At 37.7% G+C, this 26,545-nt stretch overlaps 1 protein-coding gene across 1 annotated transcript in view; it reads left to right on the forward strand.

Moving 5' to 3' along the window:
• Positions 1 to 26,545, forward strand: part of PDE3A (phosphodiesterase 3A) — a 350,559-nt gene that overhangs the window by 266,041 nt on the left and 57,973 nt on the right. The window contains exons 3-4 of the mRNA XM_020869501.2: positions 22,007 to 22,264; positions 24,809 to 24,963. Of these exons, the coding sequence (XP_020725160.2) occupies positions 22,007 to 22,264; positions 24,809 to 24,963 (413 nt within the window). The remainder of the gene's footprint in view (positions 1 to 22,006; positions 22,265 to 24,808; positions 24,964 to 26,545) is intronic.

The following is a 26,545-nucleotide window of genomic DNA, read 5'->3' on the forward strand; positions in this document are numbered from 1 at the left end:
AATCAGACTGCCGTGAGTGGAAGACTCAATACCTTTAAAAAGGGTGTTAAGAGAGATCTCTCTTTCCAATAGTTTAATAGATTTGAATTAAAAAAAGAAAAAGAGTCACACCTTAGATGGGGTCAAAGAACAATTTCATTAGCAAGGGAAATGCTAACCATTTCTTATGTTGAAAAGAGGGAGAGGAGTAGGAAACAGAGATCAAATGAGAAAATCACAAATTAAAAGAAGAAATAGGCTGCCCACGGTAACAGGGTGAAATTAGAAGTGCACAGAGGTAGAGAACTGATATTAAAAAAAAAAAAAGAGTATTTCACGGAAACAATAGGCAGAAAATTAAGAATTATGAAATGCTACCCCTATTTAAAAATTTATATAAAGGTAAATTAAAATTCCCAGTAAACAAGTTGATAAATGTTATATTTTCTGCAGGAAAGAACTAGAGGGAAACAGTTCATTTAATTTAATGAAGCACCTTTTGGCTGAGTCTGGTTAAAGTTGCTGTGGGAATAGAAAATAAATATAAAAGGGTTCTTTTCTTATCTTCAAAAACCTCAGAGAGCCAAAGCCACACATGTGTGACAGAGTATGTTTGCACAGGAGGATTTTATGAATGGTGTTTTGATGAGTCACGTAAGGTCCATGGCATATGGCAGTTTGCAGTTAAGGCACAAATGTGGATAGTGTAGTGCATTCTGGTGTTAGATGTGGGGCCCTGGGCTAGAGTGAAACTGTCCATTGCTTCACAGCTCTCAGTCCTTACCAGGCTCTGTTGAATCCAGGAAAATCAGATTTTTTATTACCTCATTACATTCTGAATATAGTAACATTCTAAGTAAAACCAGTTTCTTAAACCAAAATGATTACCTCTGACTTATAAGACAGGTACATTGTAAGATTTTATTTTCATCACCATCTACTTATCTACTAGTCAATATACATGTGGTAAAATTTTATGCTGTGTTAATTATTTCCAACCATAAGCAAAAGGACACTTTATTCAGACTAGCTATAGTAATAAAAAAAAAAAATGTTATTGTCTGTCGTGGATTCCCAGGTGACTCACTGGTAAAGAATCCGCCTGCCAGTGCAGAAGCCAAGAGTTCAATCCCTGGGTTAGGAAGATCTCCTGGAGTAAGAAATAGCAGCACATTCCAGTGTTCTTGCCTGGAGAATCCCATGGACAGAGGAGCCTGGTGGGCTACAGTCCATGGCATCACGGGGAGTCAGACATGACTGAGCACAGTCCACATACATTGTCTGTTGTAATAGGAAGGCCAGAGGAGGAAAGTCTTCAGGATTAGTGAATTCAAGGCTCAGTAATGTTGTATGATGGACCTAGGTTTTTTAATTCTCTCCACTTTGCTACTGTTACACTATTTTCTCCATCCTAAAGCCGGTTACACTTACAATCCAAAGATGATTGCTGGTAGCAGCATCACTGGAGAAGGAAATGGCAACCCACTCCAGTATTCTTGCCTGGAGAATCTCAGGGACAGGGGAGCCTGTGGGCTGCCGTCTATGGTGTTGCAGAGTCAGACACGACTGAAGCGACTTAGCAGCAGCAGCAGCAACAATATCGCTTCCTTCTTGGTAGAGGATTTCCTTTCCCAGAAGCAATAAACAAAGTTTCTCTCCTGTCTCATTGACTCACATTGACTAAGGGCTGCCCATCCTGGACCAAATTTTTGCCCTTATGGCTAGAATCACCATGATTGGTATAGAGAGTTGTCACAATGTTCATTGCATGTGGTTTGAAGAGAGCTCAGAATTGAGGCATTTCTCAATGTCTCTGGACATATCCTCCTTAACATTAAAATGCTACAACAGTCCCTAGGGTCACAGTCACAGTCAAGTCTGTCAGTTGATTCAGTAGCCACAGAACCTGCTTGATGGTCATCTGAGATCCTCTTAAAATCTTCTCTAGAGTGTGGCTGATGATTCACTATATAATAGGTTGAACTGTGTTGGTTAAAAGTCTTTGCTAGAAATATTAAAACCAGAAGAAAGACTGTTCAAAGCTATTTTAGTTAGACTTCAGTCTGTATTAATTTCTGTTTTTAGTTTGTCTCTGAATCAGCATGTGACAACATTCATTGCTTCTGTGTTGTGTTCGCCTTAATAACACTTTGCATATTCTTTTCTATGGGATATTCTAATTGGGAAGCTCTTGTACCATACTTTTATTCTAATCTCCTGGTTTTAAGATAAAATAAAACTAAAGTGGACTGAAATTTTAGCTAAAGAGGAAGAATTTCACTAGCAGTCTCTTCCTGGGTCCTTCTTCTTGATCCCCAGAAAAAAAAGCTAGCCCACATTTTTAACCAGAAGTTTTATTAGTCTTATAAGATTATGATCTTAAAGATCACTCCCAAAGTTATTCTATCTTCTTTGCATAGATCTTTGTCTTAAAGGATCTGTGCTGAATCGCGACAAATTGTTCATCATTTGTACATCTTAAGTATGCTATTATTGCTATACTTAGGGCATATGGGGGCATTGACCGAACTAGCAATTATGTCCACAAGGAAGAAAACAAATCTATGACCTAAGTGCTGAGTGACTCATCTTATGACCAAATGACTTATTTTCTTGCCCGATTTCCTCCTTTCCTCAGCAGCACATTGTTGCTAAACAGGAGGAGGAACGGGTATCATTTTGAAATGTTTCTCATAGAAAATTTTATAATTCTGTCCGTCTGCCTATTAAATATCTTGGTGAGCTACTGGGGTCTGCTGATCCAAAGATAATCATGTTTATTTTCTGAATTCTCGTAACATTCTGAATATAATCAGATTGTAACTGAAACCAGTTTCTTAAACTGAAATGATTAACCCAGACTTTCAGACAGATGCATTATAAAATTTTCATTACCACCTAAAAGGAAAATGAAGACAGAGATTTTTCTAGTAGCCACAGAAGTCTCCACCAAAGCCCACTAGTTTCTCCTTCTAGAAGCAGATATTATAAGAGATCTGGCTTGAGAGGGAGAAATAGGGAGAAGGAACAAATGGCATTTTTCCTGATGGAGAAATATTAATAGTGTGGATCTTCCCTAAGACTTAGTTCTGGAAACAGTTTAATTTGATTTTCAGAAAAGATGTGAAGGAAGGGAGTATACCAGGAATTCTGAAAAGTTTACTAATGATGTTAATAAGTTCTCCTTGATAACGGAGATGTAAGTTGATAATTAATTGAAGGAAGAATTTGCAAAACTAACAGTGGGTCATCGAAAGTAGGTGACCATATGTAGGAACAGTTACCCAAGATACTTAGCGTTGTGATCACTCATATAGACCCAGACTTCCTACATTGGAATTCCACTTCTGCCACTTTCTATCTGTGTAACTTTGAACAAGTTTAGTTAACCTTCTGTGCACTCGTTTCAAAATTTGAAAGTCATTCCCTTTATAATGTAATTTCTAGAGTTGTGAGTTGCCTTCAGGAAAATCGAGAAGTGATGTTACCAGGTTTTAGTAGTTTACACAAGTGTTTTCTGTATACAAAGTCGTTCACAGGTAAGTTCACCCCATCCCTTAAAACTAGGTGTCAGGAAGCAGACCCTCAAGTCCTCTAAGAGACGAGGGGACTTCAAGTTCTCCACATCTTATTGAGGTATGGGAAGCTGGGGAGGCCTGAAACCCACATTTCCAAGATGAGACTTGGGTATTGGAGCTATGAGAGTTTCAAGGGCTGAAGATTTTGAGGGAAATGCCAGGAAAAAAGAGGTTTTAATATCTGAGTGATGACCGGCTTCCCAGGTGGCACTAGTGGTAAAGCACAGCCCTGCCAATGCAGGAGATGTAAGAGACTCAGGTTCAATCCCTGGGTCAGGAAGATCCCCCTGGAGAAGGAAATGGCAATCCACTCCAGTATTCTTGCCCAGAGAATCCCATGGACAGAGGAGCCTGGCGGGCTACAGTCCATAGCGTCGCAAAGAGTCAGACAGAACTGAAGCCTCTTAGCTTGCAGGCACAGTCCTCTTCTAAGTGCTTTATCCATCCATGTTATCTTTATAACCAATCCTTCTTCCCTTTCACACTTGTCTTCTCTGGAGAATTGCTTTTTATTATTATTTTTTAAAATCGTGCTTGGGGGAGAGATACGGGTGAGAATGGTGATACAGTTCAGAGCAGCCATTTTCAGTTTGTATGGAAGAGAACCACATGACCAGAAGTTTTGAGATCATTTTAATTTTGAGAAACAATTTCTTTCATTCTCCTAATAACCAGAGTCAGTGGTAATATATCCACATGGTTCCTCCAGTTTCCTGTTTTATCCTCTGATCCCTTTCATTTCCTTGAACATCTTCCAGTAGACTGCAAGTTGCTTGAGAGCAGCAGTCCAAACCCATTCATCTCTGGAGCCTGAGGGTGTGGACAGTCCCAGGTACCCAGTAGATGTTCAGTTAAAATACATGGAATAAGTGAGGCAGAAATGACTATCTCAGTGCCTCCATATTCCTCTTTTTGAATCACGCCATTGAAAAAATATTTTGTCTCTTAAAATATTGCTGCATGGTTGAAAAAGGGTTCATTCACAATGAAAAATTTAAAAATGCTATCACATTTATTATTAAGTGGTTTTATAAACTTTTGTGAGCTAACCTAGGATTAAGCAATACCATGTGTAGTAGTATTTCTCTAGAAAAATGCATTCTAAGTTCTCAAAAAAATTGATTTAAAAGTGTGTTGACATTTGATTTATTTATAAGTCTGGAAGCCTTATTACTTAATTGATGGTTTCTTTTATTAATTATAGAAACTGAAATGTATTTAGTTTTAAAATACATTTATAAAGGATTTTATGTTGTATTAAAATAATTTGAGGCTCTTAAGAGTATCCACTCATCATCTTGGAAGTTTAACATCGTAGAGGGCTACTACCATGGTATATCCAAAGAAAACATTTTTTTTTGTTTTAGACAATTGGTCAGACCCAGTATGGACTTACAGGCTTCTCAGGTGGCTCAGTGGTAAAGAATCTGCCTGCAGGAGACAAGGGGTTTGACCCCTGGGTCAGAAAGATCCCCTAGAGAAGGAAATGACAACCCACTCTATTATCCTTGCCTGGGAAATCCCATGGACAGAGGAGCAAAGAGTCAGACATGGCTTAGTGACTAAACAACAAGAAGTGTGGACTTATACATTCACAGGTGAACTACCCACATTTTATTTTGTGAAGGCAGAAACTCTTGAAGAAATATCTGAAAGCAGGAACAGAGAGAATATTGCGGACAGAATAAAGAAGACGACTACAGGGACAAATACATTGCAGTTTTTTATGTCCCAATATCCAGTCAGTTTACAAGTACAACTGATTTTTCTTAATGTTACTCTTACTCTTCCCTTCCTAGTCATTCATGATGCAGATATCCTGGTTTCAAATATTGATTACTGTGACAACCTTGGTCTAACCTATCTCCATCTATTCTGTACCTTTGCCTTCCTCAAGCCCTGTGTCCTCTTAGATTACATCATTTTCCTTCTCACACATCACTCATCACTCAATTGGCAACTGATAGAATTAGAAAACTTGTCTTTCATTCATGGGCATCTAAAATCTGGCCTCATATTTCCTTTTCAGCCTTATTTTCTACTAATAAAAAGCAGAAGGCCTGCCTGAGAGATGAGTCTACTCATGGAATCCTGTATCCGTCTTTCTCATGCAAACTCTTACCCACATTCTGAATCATGCTTTTCTGCTCTTGCCTACTCTGTACCTGTTCTTCCACCTCACCAGGATCTCCAATCCAATTGTCCAGTCTTCTTTCTTTCCCACCTGGCAGACCCTTCCTGTTTTCAGTTCATTGCCTTTTCATGTAAATCTTCATGCTTTGCAACACTGGAAAGTATGTAGAAAATATATTGAAATTCAAGTCTCCAAAATGAGCTAGACCTTCAGGATCGCTAGAGAATCTAGCCAGCTCTTCTCATTCCTCTTTCAAACATTCCTCATTCTCTTTTGCATCTCTAACCTCAACATTGCGTGATTTACTTTCTCAACCAGGGACTCAGGACTAATTTACAGAGTAAATAAAGCCAAAGAGTAAGGACTCTAAAGTCTCACCTGCGAATCTACTAACATTCTTCTTTCTCACTGTCACCATGAGAAAGATGCCTGGTTGTAAAAGGTTAATCCCCTCAACCTTTGCTTTCTTCTTTTATCCCTTGATCTATTTATCACCCGCGTTGTCTACTGTTTTAAACCCCTCACACTAGTGGACCGCCCCCCCTCAACATTTTTGTCTACTCACTTGCTCACCAGCTCTTTGGAGCCCATTTTCCCTCTAGATGTGGACAGATCTCTATCTTCCATTGTACAACTAGTTTTCACAAAAGAGTTGTCTATGTTGTTCCCATTTTCATATCTTCCTTTCCTTGCTCAGGTGATTGCAGTGTGACTCACACCATCAGCACTTCACCGAGACTGTTCCCTTTAATGTCAGGAGTGACATTCCAGACACTGAAATAGTGGATCTTTTTCCAGAATGTCTTAATCTCTCAAATTCACTGCTCTCTGCTGACCATTCCACTCTATTGACCAAAGCATCCCCTTGGCCCATTTGACTTTACACTCTTGGTTTTCTGTTATCCCTTCTCATTTTTCTTTGGAAGTTTCTCTCCCCCTTTAAAAGTTGCTATTGATTATGGCTCTGCCTTCTGTCCACTTCTATCTTCTTCTTAGATATTCCCATGGCAGCATTAGGAAAATGGCCATGTCCATGTAGTTGATACCCAAATGCATGTTTTTAGTTCAAGGGTCCCTCCTGATGTGCAACTGGAATCATCCTGTAAATATCACATATTTCCTAATAATTGAGTATCTGAGCACCCACACCAAAGCTTCTGCCTTCTCCAACAACTTAAGGAGAGATTCTTAGCTGCCCATCTCATGATCATGCTCAGTCATATCTGACTCTTTGAGACCCCATTCACTGTAGCCCGCCAGGCTCCTCTATCCATGGGATTTTTTTTCCAGGCAAGAATACTGGAGTAGGTTGTCATTTCCTCCTCCAGGAGAACTTCCCAACCCAGGGATCAAATCTGAGTCTCCTGCGTCTCCTGCACTGCCGGCGGATTCTTTATCTCTGAGCCATCAGGGAAGATCCAGCTGCCCAGCTGCCCAAGCCTAAAGCCCGAAAGTCAGCCTGACTCCTTCCTTCATACACATCAGTAAATCACCGCCCTGCGGGGTTTCCCATGGCCTTTAGTAGCTCATGAAAGCTCTTGAATTTGGCTCATCTTCCTGACTTGATATGTTCTCTCAAACTTCTCCAGACATACCCTTCCTTCTTTAAAAAAAAAAAAAAAAAAGTAGGTATAGTCAACACAAGACATTATTCTAGTTTCAGATCTATAGCATAATTAGTCAATATTTGTGTGTGTTATTAAACAAGTACCACAGTCAATCAGTTAACATCTGTTACCATGTGTAGTAACACATTTTTTTCCTTGTAATGGAAGGAAAAAGATCTACTGTCTTGCATGCTAAGTTGCTTCAGTTGAGTCTGACTGTTTACGACACTTTGGACTGTAGCTGGCCAGGCTCCTCTGTCTATGGGATTCTCCAAGCAAGAATACAGGAGTGGGTTGCCATTTCCTCCTCCAGGGGATCTTCTCCACCCAGGGATCGAACCTGCTTCTCTTACACCTCCTGCATTGGCAAGCAGGTTCTTAACTGCTAGGGCCACCCAAATATACAATTCAGTATTATTAGCTATAGTCAGCAAGCTAATCACAGATTCACCCTTTTCAACTTGAACTGAACTTTGTCCCCCTAAAGGCCATTCTTTCTCTACCTCCATTCATTTTAAGATTTTTCTCTTTTCCAGAAAATATTCATCCTTATATCTCAATCCTATGCTTAATTACTCCTTTTGTATATGTAACAGATTATAGAAAGATGTAAAGATGCTTTCTTTTATCAGTACTTACTTCTCTTTGGCAGTTTTACTATTTTCTATATAGTAGTTGTTCCAGAATCATTTTGTTGAATATTTTTATTCATGATTTCAGTATTAGTCTAATAACTCTCAATTTTTATCTGATATTGTGCTAAAAAGTTGCATGTTTTAGGATGGTTTCTAGAAATTTCAGTTACTTGCTTTAAGAAAATATCTTGGACAATGTAATTTGTTTTTTTACATTTCTTTAAAGTAGAGAACCAGAGAGAGGAAATTTACTTATTTTTAGATGTTTAGAGAATGCTGCTTATGACTTCACTCATTTCTAGTATCACTGAATGCCTGGAAAGTACCAGATACTAAAGGAGACTCTGGGGTTAAATTAGTGAGCAAAAATTATCATTTCCCTTGTCCTCCTCAAACTGCCAGCCTAAAATCCAAAAAATAGGGGATATATGTATACATATAAGCTGATTCACTTTGCTGAGCAGCAGAAACTAGCACAACAGTGTAAAACAATTATACTCCAGTTTTTAAAAAAAGAGGAAGACAAGCTTTCATCAAGTGATCACAACCAAAAGCTGAATGGAAAACTCACAAATGGAGTAAGAGAAGTTCTCTGAATATATGTGAGAACTGGTCAGAAATGGCAGGTTTTTCAAAAGTTACAGCTTCAGGGGTTTTTCAGCGGTTTGTTATTGGTTTTGGTACTTCCAGTGGATGAAGTACAGGATGCCCCCAAAGGCGTTCACATGGCAACCAATGTGGATGCTACTGCAGCGTGCTTTGAAAATCTCCTGAATCAGTCACGTTTGTATGTGCTTATGTGTGTGTTTGTTGCTCAGTTGTCTGTGTCTGACTCTTTGTGGTCCCATGGACTGTAGCCTGCCAGGCTCCTCTGTCCATGGGATTTCCAAAGCAAGAATACTGGAGTGGGTAGCCATTTCTCCAGAGGATCTTCCCAACCCAGGGATTGAATCCGAGACTCCCTCATTGCAGGCAGATTCTTCACCATCTCAGCCACAGTGGTAGAAGCAATTCAGTAGCATCGAGTAAGTGCCCATTGCACCAAGGTGGGCAAGAATCTGAAGACAACACAATGGGAATAAAGCAACTGCTAATGCATGCCTGTGACTCTTTGCAACCCATGCAGGCACAAGAAACCCTGTGCTATGATGTGTGTCTTGATAATTGTGTTTTATGACTATTTTAACTGCAGTAGAAAACTACACATGAAAAAAAATTTTTACATCAAATTGTGTGTGAAAATGGCCTATGTTTACCATGGGTAGCTTATAAAAGTGGAGAAAGATGACAGAGATGAAATGTTTGTAATTGAGACAAATTCTTAAGGATATGAATCTAGTTCCACATTAACAATGATTTTGAGAGGTATAACACAGTTTAGGATATTTTATTTACTTTCTACCAATACTGTTATGTAAGGATTTTGTGTTTTGTTTTTGTTTTTTTTTCTGTGAAAAAAGAAACGAAACTCTTTCCGTTACTTAGGGAGCAGCACCCATTCAAAAAGATGTTCAGACAACCGGAGTTCTTCTTAAAAGGCAGAAGACTGCCATCTGTTGTTCACTGAAATTGCTTCTAGGCTGAGCAAAGAGAAACCTTCACATTAAAGTTTAATAGCAATTCTTAAAATTCAACGAACAAAAGACCATCAACATTTATACTTATGTCAGGGTTCATACTTATGTCAGAGAATGATTTTTTCTGTAATATTTACAAGCTTGTAATCAACTGGAGAATCCAATTTCTTTCCCTAACAGAAATAATCATGGTGTTTATTTACATAGCAACTTATACTTAACCAAGCCTTCCCAGTTCATCTGCATGAGCAGTCATGGGAATGGTCCATTACCTGAATTCCTCCTAGCTTTGACAGCCACCTCATCTTTCATAATCAGAAGAAACAGAGAGAACCAGCCTGCAAATCAATGGCAGCTAAGGTTATCTTCTTAGAGATAACAGGTTCTTACTCAAGTAAGCAATGCTGTAACTATGTTTTATTTCCTAAATAATAAAACAGTATTCTGTGATCATTGTTATTTTTGAGGATATTGGGTGAATTTGCTGGTGTCTTGAAGATCTTAGAAAACATGAACGGAAGAACTGTTTTAACAGCTTTGGGCTTATTTGCAGACAGATTCTAGGGAAATATGTAAGAACATAAGGCCATGTACATGTACATCCTATTTGGTAACATGGAATGTTCTCTGAACATCAAAGGAGAAGGAAGTTAAGAATTCTGGCAACTGCTAGAGTTTTCTGCGTCTCACATCTCAAATGAGCCTGACCAAGCAAGATGTTTTTAGAAAGCAGTTTGATGAAGGACCCTATATGTTTTCCTCCTACTGTACATATATATTATCTTAAGGAGAAAATCCAAAGGTCAACTCGTATTCCCTGCCAGAAAATTAAAATAAGCAAACATCTGCTTCCTTAGGATGACATTTAGCCAAGGTTCAGCCTACAATGAGTTACTGCAAACTGTTCACATGATTTCATTTTTAAAAAATTTCCCAACCAACTTCAAGTCTAAAATTATAAATGGGTCCTATGAAAGTATAAACACATATGCAATTTTGCTGGCTCTGAGGTCAGAACCAGTAATACACCAAAGATCATTTATCGAACCCAGCTCATCTCCTAAGTGAATTTAGGACACTAAAGAATAAGAGACTGCTTCCTGGTTATCAGAGAGAAAGATTTGAAGGGTGAGGGGTGGCAAACTGCTGTAGAGAAATAGAATGAGACAGCTCCCCAAAGCCCAACAGGCATCTTTTTCCCAGCATTAGGACCAAGGCTGGGTAAGAAAAGTCCCAGTGACTCCTTTATTTGTCATGCCTTATACTGTTTATTCCTCCCTTATCCCAACTCCCTTTTCACCCTGAGAAATTTCTTCCCATGCTGTGTTTGCCTCCCAGGGTGCCTCCCAAGATGACTAAATAGAAAGGAGAAAAAAAAAAAAAAACTTCCAACAATGGAGCTGAGATGCCTGCTTTCAGAATTCCTTTCTCATAGTGTGTTATAAATCATACCAGGGCAGCAACCATACTAAATGAAACCAGGACTTCTGTACAATCACTTTCTAAGAGCCTAAAATTCAGCTCCAAAATACTCGGAGTCTATGGGAGTAGGGAGTACAATCTTTATGACTACATTTACCTAGAATAAAAAGGGAAACTATTTAGGATTTTGCTTTTGTTGTTTGAGTTTCTTTACATTGGTAAAGAAATGATATCTGTATGTTGCCTCCATTTATAAAGAAACTACAGACTCAGTATATGTAGAAGACAGACACACATACAATATGCACCCTTTTGCACACAGTCTTTTTCAAGGCAAAAATGATTATGATACAGTGCTGTATAATGTTTTTCAAATGTGTCCTGGGGGCCAGGCAATCTCAGTTCAGTTCAGTCACTCAGTCATGTCTGACTCTTTGCAACCCTATGGACTGCAGCAAACCAGGCCTCCCTCTCCATCACCAACTCCCAGAGTTTACTCAAACTCACATCCATTGAGTCAGTGATGCCATCCAGCCATCTCATCCTCTGTTGTCCCTTTCTCCTCCCACCTTCAATCTTTCCCAGCATCAGGGTCTTTTCCAGTGAGTCAGTTCTTCGTGCCAGGTGGCAAAAGTTTTAAAGTTTCAGCTTCAGCATCAGTCCTTTCAATGAATATTCAGGACTGATTTCCTTTAGGATTGACTAGTTTATCTCCTTGCAGTCCAAGGGACTCAAGACTCTTCTCCAACACCACAGTTCAAAAGCATCAATTCTTCGGTGCTCAGCTTTCTTTATGATCCAACTCTCACATCCATACGTGACTACTGGAAAAACCATAGCTTTGACTAGATGGACCTTTGTAGGCAGAGTAATGTCTCTGCTTTTTAATATGCTGTCTAGGTTGGTCATAGCTTTTCTTTCAAGGAGCAAGTGTCTTTTAATTTCATGGCTGCAGTTACCATCTGCATTGACTTTGGAGCCCAAGAAAATAAAGTCTGTCACAGTTTCTGTTGATTCCCCATCTATTTGCTATGAAGTGATGGGACTGGATGCCATGATCTTCATTTTGTGAATGTTGAGTTTTAAGCCAGCTTTTCACTCTCCTCTTTCACTTTCATCACAAGGCTTTTCAGTTCCTCTTTGCTTTCTGCCATAGGGGTAGTGTCCTCTGCATATCTGAGGTTATTGATATTTCTCCTGGCAATCTTGATTACAGCTTGTGCTTCATCCAGCCCAGCATTTTGCGTGATATACTCTGCATACAAGTTAAATAAACAAGGTGACAATATACAGACTTGATATACTCCTTTCCCAATTTGAAACCAGTCTGTTGTTCCAGGTCGGGTTCTAACTGTTGGTTTTTGACCTGTGTACAGATTTCTCAGGAGGCAGATAAGGTGGTCTGGTGCTCCCATCTCTTGAAATTTTCCAGTCTGTTGTGATCCACACAGTCAAAGGCTTTGGAGTACTCATTAAAGCAAAAGTACATGATTTTCTAGAACTCTCTTGCTTTTTCAATGATCTAATGGATGTTGGCAATTTTATCTCTGGTTCCTCTGCCTTTTTTAAATCCAGCTTGAACATCTGTAAGTTCTCGGTTCATGTACTGTTAAAGCCTAGCTTGAAGAATTTTGAGCATTACTTTGCTAGAGTGTGAGATGAGTGCAATTGTGAGGTGGTTTGAGCATTCTTTGGCATTGCCTTTCTTTGGAATTGGAATGAAAACTGACCTTTTCCAGTCCCATGGCCACTGCTGAGTTTTTCAAATTTGCTGGCATATTGAGTGAAGCACTTTCACAGCATCATCTTTTAGGAACTGAAATAGCTCAGCTGGAATTCCATCACCTCCACTAGCTTTGTTCGTAGTGATGCTTCCTAAGGCCCACTTGACTTCACATTCCAGGATGTCTGGCTCTAGGTAAGTGATCACACCATCGTGGTCATCTGGGTCATGAAGATCTTTTTTTGTATAGTTCTTCTGTATATTCTTGCCACCTCTTCTTAATATCTTCAGCTTCTATTAGGTCCATACCACTTCTGTCCTTTATTGTGCCCATGTTTGCATGAAATGTTCCCTTGGTATCTCTAATTTTCTTGAAGAAATCTCTAGTCTTTCCCATTCTTTTGTTTCCTCTATTTCCTTGCATTGATCACTGAGGAAGGCTTTCTTATCTCTCCTTGCTATTCTTTGGAACTCTGCATTCACATGGGTATATCTTTCCTTTTCTCCTTTGTCTTTAGCTTCTCTTCTTTTCTCAGCTATTTGTAAGGCCTCCTCCTCGGACAACCATTTTCTCTTTTTGCACTTCTTGGGGATGGTCTTGATCACTGCCTCCTGTACAATGTCACAAACCCCCATCCATAGTTCTTCAGGCACTCTGTCTATCCGATCTAATAGCTTGAATCTATTTATCCCTCTACTGAGTTCTTTATGTGCCTGATCACACTGAATCATCAATAACACTCTAGAGAGGATATTATTTTTACCCTGTTTGTAGAAATGAGAATATAAGAGCTAAGGAGATGAGTGAGTTGCCCCAAATCGCACCAGATCTGAAATTTAAACACAAGCTATCTGATTCTGATTCTAGATCCTCTGTTCTTAAAGGCACCGTGTGCGTGTGTGTGCGCGCGTGTGTGTGTGCGCGCGCGTGTGTGCGTGTGCGTGTTCAGTCATGTCCAACTCTTTGCGGCCCTGTGGACTGACTGTAGCCCACTGGGCTCCTCTGTCCATGGAATTGTCCAAGCAAGAATATTGAAGTGTGTTTCCATTTCCTCTCCACAAAGGCCCCATGTACTAACCAGATAAAATAAAAATTTGATATTGATAAATGAATAAAACTTCCTTTTATATCCCACTGTTTTATCTTTGTTCCAACTTCTTACCTATAACACCTTCCAAATTATACATGATAAAAATATACATTTTAACTTTTTGTATAGCAAGTGCTAATTCATAAACCAAACTTCACTTTCTTTCCCTTCTTCCAGGAATAGTGATGAATAACTTTGACCTAACTATTATATTGTGTCTCATTTCAAGTGAAAGAAGCTGTTGGGTTTGAAATAGTATAGAGCCCTCTTAATTAGTAATTGGTCTGTTAATTTTAAAAGTTTTTAAAGTAGAGAATCATAAACATATTTTATGTACCTCTAGTAATATATATTTAACTCCACATGTGACTATGGGGATTTCACACATTTTTGATGAAAAGCCAAGAGTGTTTCTCTTTGTGTATGTTTTTACTATATTGATTAGAGTCCCAATTTATCTTACATGCAGCACACCCATACGACTACCAGGTTCAGGTTTTTTATTTTTATTTTTTTTAACAGTAGGACTGACTTAGGCACTTAGATGCATTCTGAGTTGCAAATTTTTCAGGCACATTATCTTCTTGAATCTTTGCAGTTGTTTCACCCCTACTTAACAGAAATTGATGTCAGGGCTCTATCTTTATGAATCTGTTTATGCAGTCTTTAAAATTATTCAATTTAATTTTTAAATAAACTATTCCATTATTTATTCAAATATCACTGGTTTATAGATGTTTTATTAGCATGTGTAAGTTGCAGCGACAGTTACAACTGGTCTGAACAGATTTAGGACTAAAACAAAACTGACCCTTGGCAAAATGCAACTCAGCTATTGGGAGTGGAAGTTCCAGAATATAGTCTATTCCCCATAATTTGTTCCTGTTTAGTCAGGTAGTCATATCTGACACTTTTGCAACCCCATGGACTGTAGCCTACCAAGCTCCTCTGTTTGTGGGATTTCCCAAGCAAGAATGGTGGAGGGGGTTGCCATTTCCTTCTCCAGGGCATCTTCCCAACCCAGGGATAGAACCCGAGTCTCCTGCATTGGCAGGCGAATTCTTCACCACTGAGCCACCTGAGAAGCCCATTCCCCATAAGTATTCACTGTACTTTAGACATTTCACTATAAGAAGGAAACAGCATCAGTGACTCAATTAAAGTTAGAAGTAAAGCTTGAATAGGATTAACAATCAGTGAAATAAATTTTCAAAGTCTACATAATACTTAAAAAAAATGTATGTCTCTATAGAACATTCACTATCCTGTGATAAACCATCATGGAAAAAAATATGCAAAAGAATACACACACACACACACATATATATATATATCAGAATCACTTTGCCATACAGCAGAAACTAATGCAATGTTATAAGTCAACCAACCATACTTCAATAAAATAAATTTTAAAAATAAATAAAAATAATTTAAAACCCTTAATGGGCCAAGAAATAAGAAAGTTAATTATTTAAATAATAATTTATAATTATTTCCTTCTTTCTTCTCTGATATGTGTGTATATGTTTGTTATATAAAGAAATGCTTTCAACTTATACAATTGGAGGGGCTTCCTTGGTGGCTCAGATAGTAAAGAATCTGGGAGGGATCTTAGAAAGATCCAGGCTAGTTCTCTGATTTTTCAGGGGAGACCCTGATTGATCCAATGGATACAGTATCTCCTAAAAGAAAAGCCATGGTTGGTTTTGGAAACCATCACAAAACATAAAATATTGAATAAAAAGAAAAAATGGTGTAATTTGAGGAATACAGCAACTTGACTTGGTTGTCTAGATAATTACCTCTATTCTATTACTTTCACATTTGTAAGCTATCTTTGAGTTTCATGTAGAATTATGAAGAGTGGCTTTTGTGCTACTTCCAGTTATTTTCCTCCAGTTAGAATAAATTAATGCCCAAAGCAAGTGACACATCAAATGATTCACTGAGTCAGAAGACTGGAGAATTATTACACGTTCTGCCTTTGAGCAGGGATGTATTTAGCCTATTGCATCGTTATCAATTTAAATTTGCTTCAAAATATATAGGGAGAAGAACTATAGCTTGACTATACTGATGCCATCCCAAAAACAATTTTGTCAAGAATTGGATGCAATGTCTTTACCGTCTACATCAAATAATCTCTTTCATCATTTGAATCACTAATTGATGTTGACATCAATTTTCTCAAACCCTTTCTGATTTTACCTTTGGGCACCTTCACTTTCTTGAAGTGAAATAATGCTTGTTTACTTTGTTTATATTTATCTTGTTCCTATAGTTATCTTTTAAGATTTCTGAATGATTTTTTCCTTGAAGAATTCTCCATTTCTGTGACTTTTCACAGGTGCCTTTTATAACTTTGCTTTATACTGTGTTTATTACTTAGTCATTGGTAAGCATTTACTACTGGTTAAAATTAAACTAATTTTTGAATAATATAATTATAATAAAATTTAACATTCTTTAACAAAAAGAAATTCTTCATTACTCAATAACATGTTGACAGAAACCCAAACACAGGACCTCAGCAAATAATCTGTTATATTAATTAAATATACATAATTTTGTTTTACATTCTGTTAGTCATTTGATCAAATAGATTTATTTGCCAATTTTTTTTTATAATTTGCAGCTTACGGTAGTTTAGAAATTTAGATACCTTACCTAGAGTGTAAGTTTTTTTCTGACCCCTACACATGTTCAAATCTTTCCCCTTTATCATAACAGTAGTGTGATTTCAAAGTTTTACCACAGAAGTAGTGACCATAAAAATAAATTTTCTATAATTGAATTGGCTGATACATGCCTAGCCTAGGAGTTACATTTAATGTTATTTCTAAGTGTATTTGTTGTTGTTTCCTTAACTTATCTCTAACTCCAGCTTTTCTGGGCCTTTGGTTTATGATGAGTAGAGTAACTTGGAAGCAAACTAGATTGTTACCATAGCAACCAACACTGGGTAGACTTTCTGGAGATGGTGAAATAGACTGGAAAGAGATGAAGGGGTAAAGGAAGATGTTGAAAGAACCAGGTGCTTTGAAAAGTGGTGGATTTACCAAAAGAACCAGTTATTTTTGGTTTGATTTATAAAACTGCACTTTACTCCACTGTTGATCAAACTGAAAATCCAGATTTTCTATTTAAAGGTGGCAATCCAAATTTGGTTGTCATTTAAATAGGGCCCAGAAAATTATACTTGCATTTTCTTAAGTGTTAAATATAAATGTTTCCATTATAAGGATAGCATGTGAAGTAAAATGTTTTTTTATTGCTTGGTCACTCTTTTTACGAAAAGATTCGTTTGATCATGTGCACCGTAAAAAGACTCAACTGTGGTTTTATGCTCAGTAGGGTTATTTATTGCACTCAAAGATGATTTCAGGCTGTTAGCTTAAGACTTTCCTTTAAAGTAGCTTTAATATAAACTTAACCTTTAGTGTTTATTATCACGATCTAAGATTTCACCAGTTAAATGAAAATTTTACTGAGCATTATTTGGTATACTTAAAAATTGAATTATTTTATTTTGAAAATTGAATAGGGGTGGAAATAGCCGCTGTATGAGTCACCGCGTGATGTTTCACATTTTGTGTTTTTGTTTGAAAAAAACACTACCAATCAGGCAAAGCCCTGCTCCCCTGAAATTTCTTTAAAATGATTCCCTGAATGTGCATGGCTCTGCAGAGTTTGCCTTCTGTTTATTGAAATAGCAGCCCATGTATCTTTCTGTGTTTCAGCAGTTCATGTGTGGTTAGTCTTGGCGAGTTTGTGACAAACGAATGTGATGGTTAGGTTTAGATTTCATGCCTCATTGAAGCCTCTTGTTATTTGAGCCAAAAACTGATGATAACTTCTTATGTGTGATAAACTTTTAACTGTTATATAATTTTAAAATCATAAAACTAAAAGAAAAGTCCTGAGTTTATAACAGTAGGGAGACTTTTTCAATAGTAAAAGTGTCTGGTTTCTTAGCCAATTCCACTTTGGATAATTTGCTTTTTATTAGCCTGAATATTGCTTTTGTTTTCACTTGAAGACCTTTGCTTTCACGAAAGCAACAGTATTGTAGCATTGAATTACATAATGTACTTGTTTTCTAAATTCTTATGTAATACTGACATTTGCTTGTAAGGATGAGTTTTCAGTTCTGTTTTTATTTTAAAGTTACTTTTCAATTTTTCAGTCATTTGTTTTTTTCTGAGTATATATAAGAAATTCATCCATTACTTTTTAAAAAGTGTTTCAAAAAGGCATAAAATTAGAGAATTATAAGATAGACTTGTTTTCTCACCAATAATTTATTTTAAAATGTATTCATAATTTTCAGTGAATATATTCTGATTTTTCTTCAGATTTGTAAGTTTTTATGCATTGAGACCATTTTGAGGAAATGTGTTAAATTATTAGCCATTAGAATATAAACTGTTAATTTTATTGTCAAACATCTTAAAATTTTATGTCCCGAATACAAAATTTGATTTAAACTTTCAATTTTCTAGGGTAACAGTACAGTGATTAAGTAGTAGATTAAGTTTATTAGAACAACATGGAAAGAAATGTATATTACTGTTTAAGAAGATCATACCGATGAGTGTTTCAGAAGCATAATAAATAGAGATGCATTTGAGAATACATTTCTGAAAGGGAATGTTAAACTTATTCCATGGCATGTCTCACAAACGTTTTTAAGTTAACAATGTAAGTAAATATGTGAAATAAACTTAATCATATATCCTAAAGCTATTAATGTTACACTAAAATTTTCATGTCAGTTCATGGAAGATATTTAAACCTACAGAGAGAGAAAAACATGGCACAATGATTAAATAAAGCATTAAATAATTACAGATATATTTAGTAACGTACAATGAAAACGTTCGGTATTTCGTCCTGCTAGCTCAGCTCTTGGGCTGTGGAAATAGAGTATGTGTTTGCAGCCTGACGTTTTCATGCTCCAGCTATCTGATTCTGAGTTATTTTTGAGTCAGTTATTTGGCAAGTGATTTTTGACTAATAAAAATAAAAAAATAATAGTACTTACCTTGTAGACTTGTGCTGAATAAATATCAGCTGTCACCATTATTATCCACCAGTATTACTATCGCTACTCATTATTCTAGTATGAAAAGACATAGTTTCTATACGATAGCTTTACAGAATAATTTATCCTTGCTATTGCTATAAGACTAGTTCCTTTCATAGATGCTGGGTATTTTCATAATTATCATATTTTTCTGATTACAAAAAAATGCATGTTCACTTTTTCTGTGACATACATTTTCCCCACAGAACAATGTTTTATAAATATTTTTCCAAATAAACATTTACAGATCTACCCAAATATTTTTTTAAAGTACATATTTTATGTTTATATTGCAGCATTTTTTAACAATGTCTCTGTTGATATACACTTATGGCCACACTCTTTGATTGTAATCAGAACATTGCAGTGCCCTTTGTGATCATGTCTTTATATTTTTGTGTAAATGTAGTTTTTCTTTAGATGTCTACATTGTCTTTCTAGATTATAGAATATGTACATTTAAACTATAAATTGATAGGTTCAGCAAAAACTTCTTGCCAAAAATGTTGTATTGTTTTCACTTACTGCTCATATCTTCAACCCGTTACTGATACTTGGTGCTAGTAATCTTTTACTGTTTTTTATTTAATAAGTAAACATTGCTTTTATTGCATTAATTTGTACCTTAAGCATTCATGAGGCAAGTAGCTTTTTTTGTATTTGATGGTTAAATTCTATTTTAATTGTATATTCGTTCCCTTTCTCCCAGTTTATCTTTTATTGATTTTCATATATATATATATATATATATATATATATATATATATATATATGTAGTCCTGTTGTACACCTTGTGGGATCTTAGTTCCCTACCAGGGATTGAACCTAGGTCCTCAGTAGTGAAACCAACAGGGAATTCTCTATTGACTTTTATTTTTTTAGAGGCCTTTTATTCACATATGTTTTATCTTCTCTGGGTAGCAGATATTCTTTCATGGACTGTTTTATACCTTTGCTTTTAGCATATTTTCTTATGAGAAGTTTTTGTGTTTCATCAGATCTGTTAGATGTTTTCTTGACAGTTTATGCCATTTATATTATTTTAGCAGTCTCCCTAATCCCAAGATTATAACATAGTCTCCCATATTTCCTTTTAATAATCTGATAATCTTATACATTTAAATTTTTCATATCTCTGGAGTTCATTTTTAAGTCTGTTGTCAGAATGATTAAAGTTTACTTTCTCCCAACTATCTAGTCGAACTTCTAGTAACCTCTTACTGAAAAACTCCAGAATTATTACTACTATTATTTATATCATTATCATTATTGGACATTTATAACCAGCACAATAGTAAGTGCCTTGTATATGATCTACCTTTTAAGTCCTCTTTTAATTTAATTTTTTATTTTTGGCTTCATTGAGTCTTAGCTGCAGCACCTGGAATCTTCATTGCAGCGAGTAGAATGTTTCTTTGTGGTTTGCGGGCTTCTCTTTAGTAGTAGCACTGTCTCAATAGTTGCAATACCTAGGTTCAGTTCCTCGGCGGCGTGTGGGATCCTAGTTACCCAACCAGGGATCAAACCCACATCCTCTGCATTAGAAGGCGGACTCTCAGTCACTGAACCACCAGGGAAGTCCCTGCCCTTTAATTCTTATCATTAAAATAACCTTCTGAGGTTGGTACCCTACTATATCCATTTTACAGTCGGAGAAGCCACAGTGCAGAGAGCTCACGAATGTGCCAGAAGTCATATGATAGGAAGTGGTAGGGTCAGGAGCCAGAATTTGGAGCTAACAGCCTAGTTCCAAAACCTACACATGCGTCACTGTTACTCAATTTAAAGTTAGGTGGCTTCCTCGTGGGTCGCTGGTGGCTCAGCTGGTAAAGAATCTGCCCACAATGCAGGATACCTGGGTTCAATCCGTGTGTTGGGAAGAGCCCCTGGAGAATGGAACAGCGACCCTCGCCAGTATTCCGGCCTCCTTGTGCCGCATACTGTGGCACCATTCCAGTGTTAAGAGTCGTCTGTTCGCCATCCTTCAGCTTCATCTACTTTCTGAACCTTGACCGTGCCTATGCTCTCCCTTGCTCCCCATCTTCCTGTCTACATTACTGCCTGACCAGCAGGTTGTAAGAACATCCCTGTCCTCTGTGTTTTATGTCCTTCATTCCTTTAGCAAGGATAGAGTAATAACTCTGAATCTGAGGGGCAGTTTGGCAGAATATGACAGACGTGCCACAGAATTCCGGAACAGAAATTTCTATTCTTCCTGACAATAAGAAGAGGGACAGTTTGTGAATCTGAACAGCACAATGAGGTGCTTTTTTGTGTTTCTAATATTAACTGAATAATTACCACACACCAGGCTCAAATATCATATGAGAATATTACTAAAATTAAAATTTTATGCTATACTGATGTTGCTTTTCAGAATGAAACTTTTTGTGACTGAGTAGTATTCCATTATATATATATAATACACATAAGTATATTATACATAATATGTACGTAAATAAATATATGTGTGTGTCTGAGCTTCCCTGGTGGCTCAGAGAGTAAAGAATCTTCCTGCAATGTGGGAGACCAGGTTTCAACCTCTGGGCCCTAGGGAAGATCCCCTGGAGAAGGGAATGGCTACCCACCCTAGTATTCTTGCCTTGAGAATTCCATGGACAGAGAAGCCTGGCATATATTTATATATGCACATTTGTGTGTATGTGTCTATATAAAATTCATAAGATTATATGAAAAACTCAAACTGTTTGGCCAACCATATATATTATATATATGTATGTATATATATATATATGAGTATATATGTGAGTATATGTGTGTATATATATTATATCTTATCACATCTTTTCAATTCATCTATTGATGGACACTTACTATATGAAGTACATTAAAATGTTGAAATCTTTATAAGGAGTGATTGATATGAATACATTTTTTTTTGTTTCCTGAAGCTTTTTATTTAAAAAAAAAAATGTTTATCTTTTTGTCTCCAAAGCCTACAGAGTCTAGCAGTAAAAAATGTGCTATGAACACAAAAATAGCAAAAAGATATGGCAAATTTGGGCAAAATTTGAAACAGAAATGTGATCTGGATGTTACTTTACTATCAGCCTAGCGTCGCTTTGGTCCACTTTTTCAAAAAAGCCCAGTTTCCCCTCCTGTGCCTCCAGCCTCAGGCCTTTCTCAGCCAATCTCCTGTGTTTGATGTCTCAGTCTTCAGGAACCAGCATCACTGTGGATATTGCCGTGATGGGAGAGGCTCACGGCCTCATCACTGACCTCCTGGCAGACCCGTCTCTGCCCCCCAACGTGTGCACGTCATTGAGGGCAGTGAGCAACCTCCTCAGCACGCAACTCACCATCCAGGCCATTCACAAGCCCAGGGTGAACCCCATTGTGTCCTTCAGTGAAAACTACACCTGCTCTGATTCTGAAGAAAGCTCTGAAAAAGACAAGCTGGCTATTCCCAAGGTAGGTGTTAATGACATGCCCCTGAAAGGGTGAAACTGTTTCTCCCAGACCTTTTTCTTATCACTCCAGGCCCACCCAGGGGTTCATATCAGTGAGCCCCTCCCCACCAAGAAGTCTTACCTGATGGTAAAGAATCTGCCTGCAGTGTGGGAGACCTGGGTTCAATCCCTGGGTCAGAAAGTTCCCCTGGAGAAGGGAATGGCAACCCACTCCAGTATTCTTGCCTGGAAAATTCCTTGGACAGAGGAGCCTGGTGGGCTAAGTACATGGGGTTGCAAAGAGCTAGACACAACTCGATGACTAATGCTTTCACTTTCCTTCCCCTAAGAAGTGTTTGTCAATCATGGTGACCAAAGTAATAAAAAAGTAAATATGAAGACTTCCATCCTTATACGTGACAGCTTTCTGTAAACAAAAAGATTTACATTAACTTTTTTTATTCATGTGTCAGATTTTTTCTTCTCTATATATCAGGCCTTAGTCTGTGGGATAACAATAATAGCAGTGGGAAATAAAAGCAGGCAAAACCCCCTGCTCCCACTTCTGTGGATTCTGTTAAAAATTCACTGCCTTCTAAAATGTGAGATTCCTTTCCTCTTTGATTTTTTAGTATGGTAGCCTTCACGGTACCCTCAGGTCTTTCCCAAACCCAACATGTTTTTAACTTAGAAGAATTTATTTGATTTTCTATTATTTAAAGTAGAAGTTGGCCTTAGTGATTCATGTATTTTCTTCTTTTTACATATAAGATATGAGAGTTTTACAAAAGTGAGCTGTAGGGAGTAGGTTCTACCTCTAGTTTAGAGTTCAGTGTTAGTTGAAAACAAGTCATGTTAAGGACCAAAAAAAAAAAAAAAAAACAAGGAAGATAATCAGAATTTCAATGGTCTCAGGTATATCCAGCACAGTTCTTTATTTGGTAAATAAGCAGCTGTGCCCTGGAGCTCATGGTCAGTCAGTAACATCTATGTTCTTGCCATTGTGGGTCTCTGGACTCAGGACTGTGTCCTTCAGATAACTTTGTCAATTAGGTGTTTTTAAGTTTCCTTGGAACATCTACTTCTCTGAGAAAGATAGGGCTAAGCATGATGTGAAAGTAAATGGATGTAGAAAGAGAAACTGATTCCCTTGGGTCTCAAAGTAGGCACAGAGTCAATGACAGATTTACAGACAAGAATCCTGATATTACATCGCTTGACATTTTCTCTTCCTGTTGAATTCCCTCCTAAGGTATATATCTTTAAGAGGTTTTGGAAACTATTTAATATCAGAGTTCTCCTTGAATCCCAAGGTGCCATATACTTAATTCCCAAAGCTTTTACTGTCTTCAGGAAGAGCAGACTCTTTGTTAAACTCTGCTTGCACAATTGTTCTTCTCAGAGTCACCAATAATAATGAGCTCCTACCTCATCACGATTGCTGTATTTGTATTAGATTACCTTCCCTTTCATTTTTAAGGTTAAGACTCTCTTTGGAGGGTCATTGTTCATGCTGGTGAACTCGGAATCATGCCTGAGTGCTGAGGGTGTCACAAATCCCACTTAGGCTAAGGTAGGAGAAGAAATGACAAAGAAGAGAATCACAGGTCGACTAGCAGAGTCTTCTGTTAAGAGGTGTTCATCCTCACAGTGCACCAGACATGGAGGGGAACCCCCAGTTCCAGGGACTCAGGTTCCTGGAGAACTTCGGCCCTCCGTCCCAAAGACCTGGTTATGGACTAAACTTGAGCTGGTCAAGGAGGAGACCTAGTCAGCAGACTGCTTTTCCTTTGGGACCAGAAGAGAAAAAGAGTGGAGGGCAGGCTGGGGAGACTTGGGCGCATTCTCCTCCCTGGGAGGGGCTGGGGGAAATGGTGGTTTGCCTGATGAAGCACCCCCACTTCCTCTTTGCTCTCCTTCACTTTCTTGCTGCACCTTTCCCCATCTCTTCACACCCACTCCTGGTCTGTCCCAGTCGCCTCTTCTGTATCAGGCTTATCGGTTGTATGTAGAAATTATACTTTCCTTTCAAAAAAAAAGATGTCCTGATGACATTACCCAAATGCCTGTCTGTCTTAAGTCATATTAACCATGAGAAGTGGTACATCTTGTGAGTTACACTCTTACCCTTAGGTCCCGTCATTTCTAAATCAAGGATTAAATCAATTAAATCAGTAAACACTTTGGTATAACAACAGTTGTGCTAGTTAATAGAAATGCAGCTCATAATAAGTTATATATTAATATTTATAGGTATGTAAGCCCTGTTGGATGAATATGACAATAAAATTAGCCCCAAAAGTAAATGACTCTCATTTCCCATAATCCCATTTTTATATAATCATTGAAATGAAGGTTCCAAAATGTTATTTTTATAATATTCATTGATTTTGGCCAGAGTTCCTTATTGAATTTCTGAGTGCCCAAATTTTAGAGATATGATAGTCAACCAATATAGTTTAATATATTCATTGCTAATTAAAAACTCATTTTCTTTCATTATATTACATAGAAGTTAGTGATAGGAAATATGCTTGGTAATAAAATCAATGTTCCTTTTTCCCAGCGCCTGAGGAGGAGTTTGCCCCCTGGTTTGCTGAGACGAGTTTCATCAACTTGGACCACCACCACTTCTGCCACAGGTCTGCCCACTTTGGAGCCTGCCCCGGTCCGGAGGGACAGAAGTGCCAGCATCAAGCTGCATGAAGCACCTTCATCCAGGTTAGGTGATGTTCCTATTGGGTTCATGTTTCTAGGAGAAGTTCCTTATCAAAAATTAATTATAAATTTACAGGGGATTATAAAACAGAAATAGACTCATAGAGTTAGAAAATGAACTTACGGTTTCTAGGGGGCAGGGAAGGATGGAAGGAAGGGACAGTTAGGGAGTTTCAGATGGACTGGTGCACACTGCTGTGCTTAAGATGGATAACTCACAGGGTCCTACTGCATATGCACAAGAAACTCTGCTCAGTGTAATGTGGCAGCCTGGATGCGAAGGGAGCGTGGGCAAGAGTGGATACGAGTATATGCATGGCTGAGTTCCTTTTCTGTGCACCTAAACTATTACTACATTGTTAACTGGCTGTACCGCAGTACAAAATGAAAAGTTAAAAAAATATATATATATATATACATACATATAAAGTAAAATATAGTAGCATCCAAAATGATAATTATGAAAAATGATCAGTAATAAAGATTTATAATATATGGCAAAAAAAATTACAGGGGAAGGGAGGCCCTACAGATTATATAGTGGTTTGAGGCCCGCTTTGAAAATGAAAAAAGTGTTTGGTTTAAATCCAGAGCAGTATAAGGATTGATATCAGATAATTATGCTTAAGTGGTGTTGTATGGCCTTAAGTACAAATGGGGACAGTGACTTGAAGTGATGTCTGCTACTGTAAATTTGGATGGGTAGAGTTGAACCCAGAATAAAGACAGACTAGATTTTACCTGGACTGAGATCTGTGTTGGATTTTTACATCAAAGGTATCCAGCCTAACATTTGCAAATGATTGTTAGATTTCCCCCAGTTCACCAGACCAGCTCTCCTGGCATTATTTGAAGGGCAGAAAATCAGATCAAAGGTAGATCATTCTGAGAGCAACTAAATATGTTCAAACAGTTTTTAACTTAAACTTTATTTAGACAGTGAACAGATTGGTGGTTGTTAGACGCAGAGGTTAAGGGTAACCGAAATGAGTGAAAGGGATCAAAACTTGTTGTTATAAAATAAGTAAGCTATGGGAATGTACAGCATGGTGACTATAGTTAATGATACTATATTGTATATTTGAAAGTTTCTAAGAGAATAGGTGTTAAAAGTCTTCATCAGAAGAAAAAAAAATTTACAAATATGTGTGTTGAGACCCCATGGACTGTCCATGGCATTCTGCAGACCAGAATACTTGAGCAGGTAGCCATTCCCTTCTCCAGGGGAATCTTCCCAACACAGGTCTCCTGCATTGCATGTGGATTCTTTACCATCTAAGCCACCAGATGGATATTAACTAGATGTATTGGGCTTCCCAGATAGCTCAGCTGGTAAAGAATCCGCCTGCAATGCAGAGACCCCAATTCAATTCCTGAGTTGAGACTTTCCCCTGGAGAAGGGATAGGCTATCCACTCCAGTATTCTTGGGCTTCCCTGGTGGTGAAGAATCCACCTGCAATGCAGGAGACCTGGGTTCAATCCCTGGTTTGGGAAGATCCCTGGAGGAGGAAATGGAAACCCATTTCAGCATTCTTGCCTGGAGAATCCCCATGAACAGAGGAGCCTGGTGAGCTACATTCCATG

Source organism: Odocoileus virginianus, chromosome 23 (assembly GCF_023699985.2).
Source record: "Odocoileus virginianus isolate 20LAN1187 ecotype Illinois chromosome 23, Ovbor_1.2, whole genome shotgun sequence".
NCBI classification, from domain to species: Eukaryota; Metazoa; Chordata; class Mammalia; order Artiodactyla; family Cervidae; genus Odocoileus; species Odocoileus virginianus.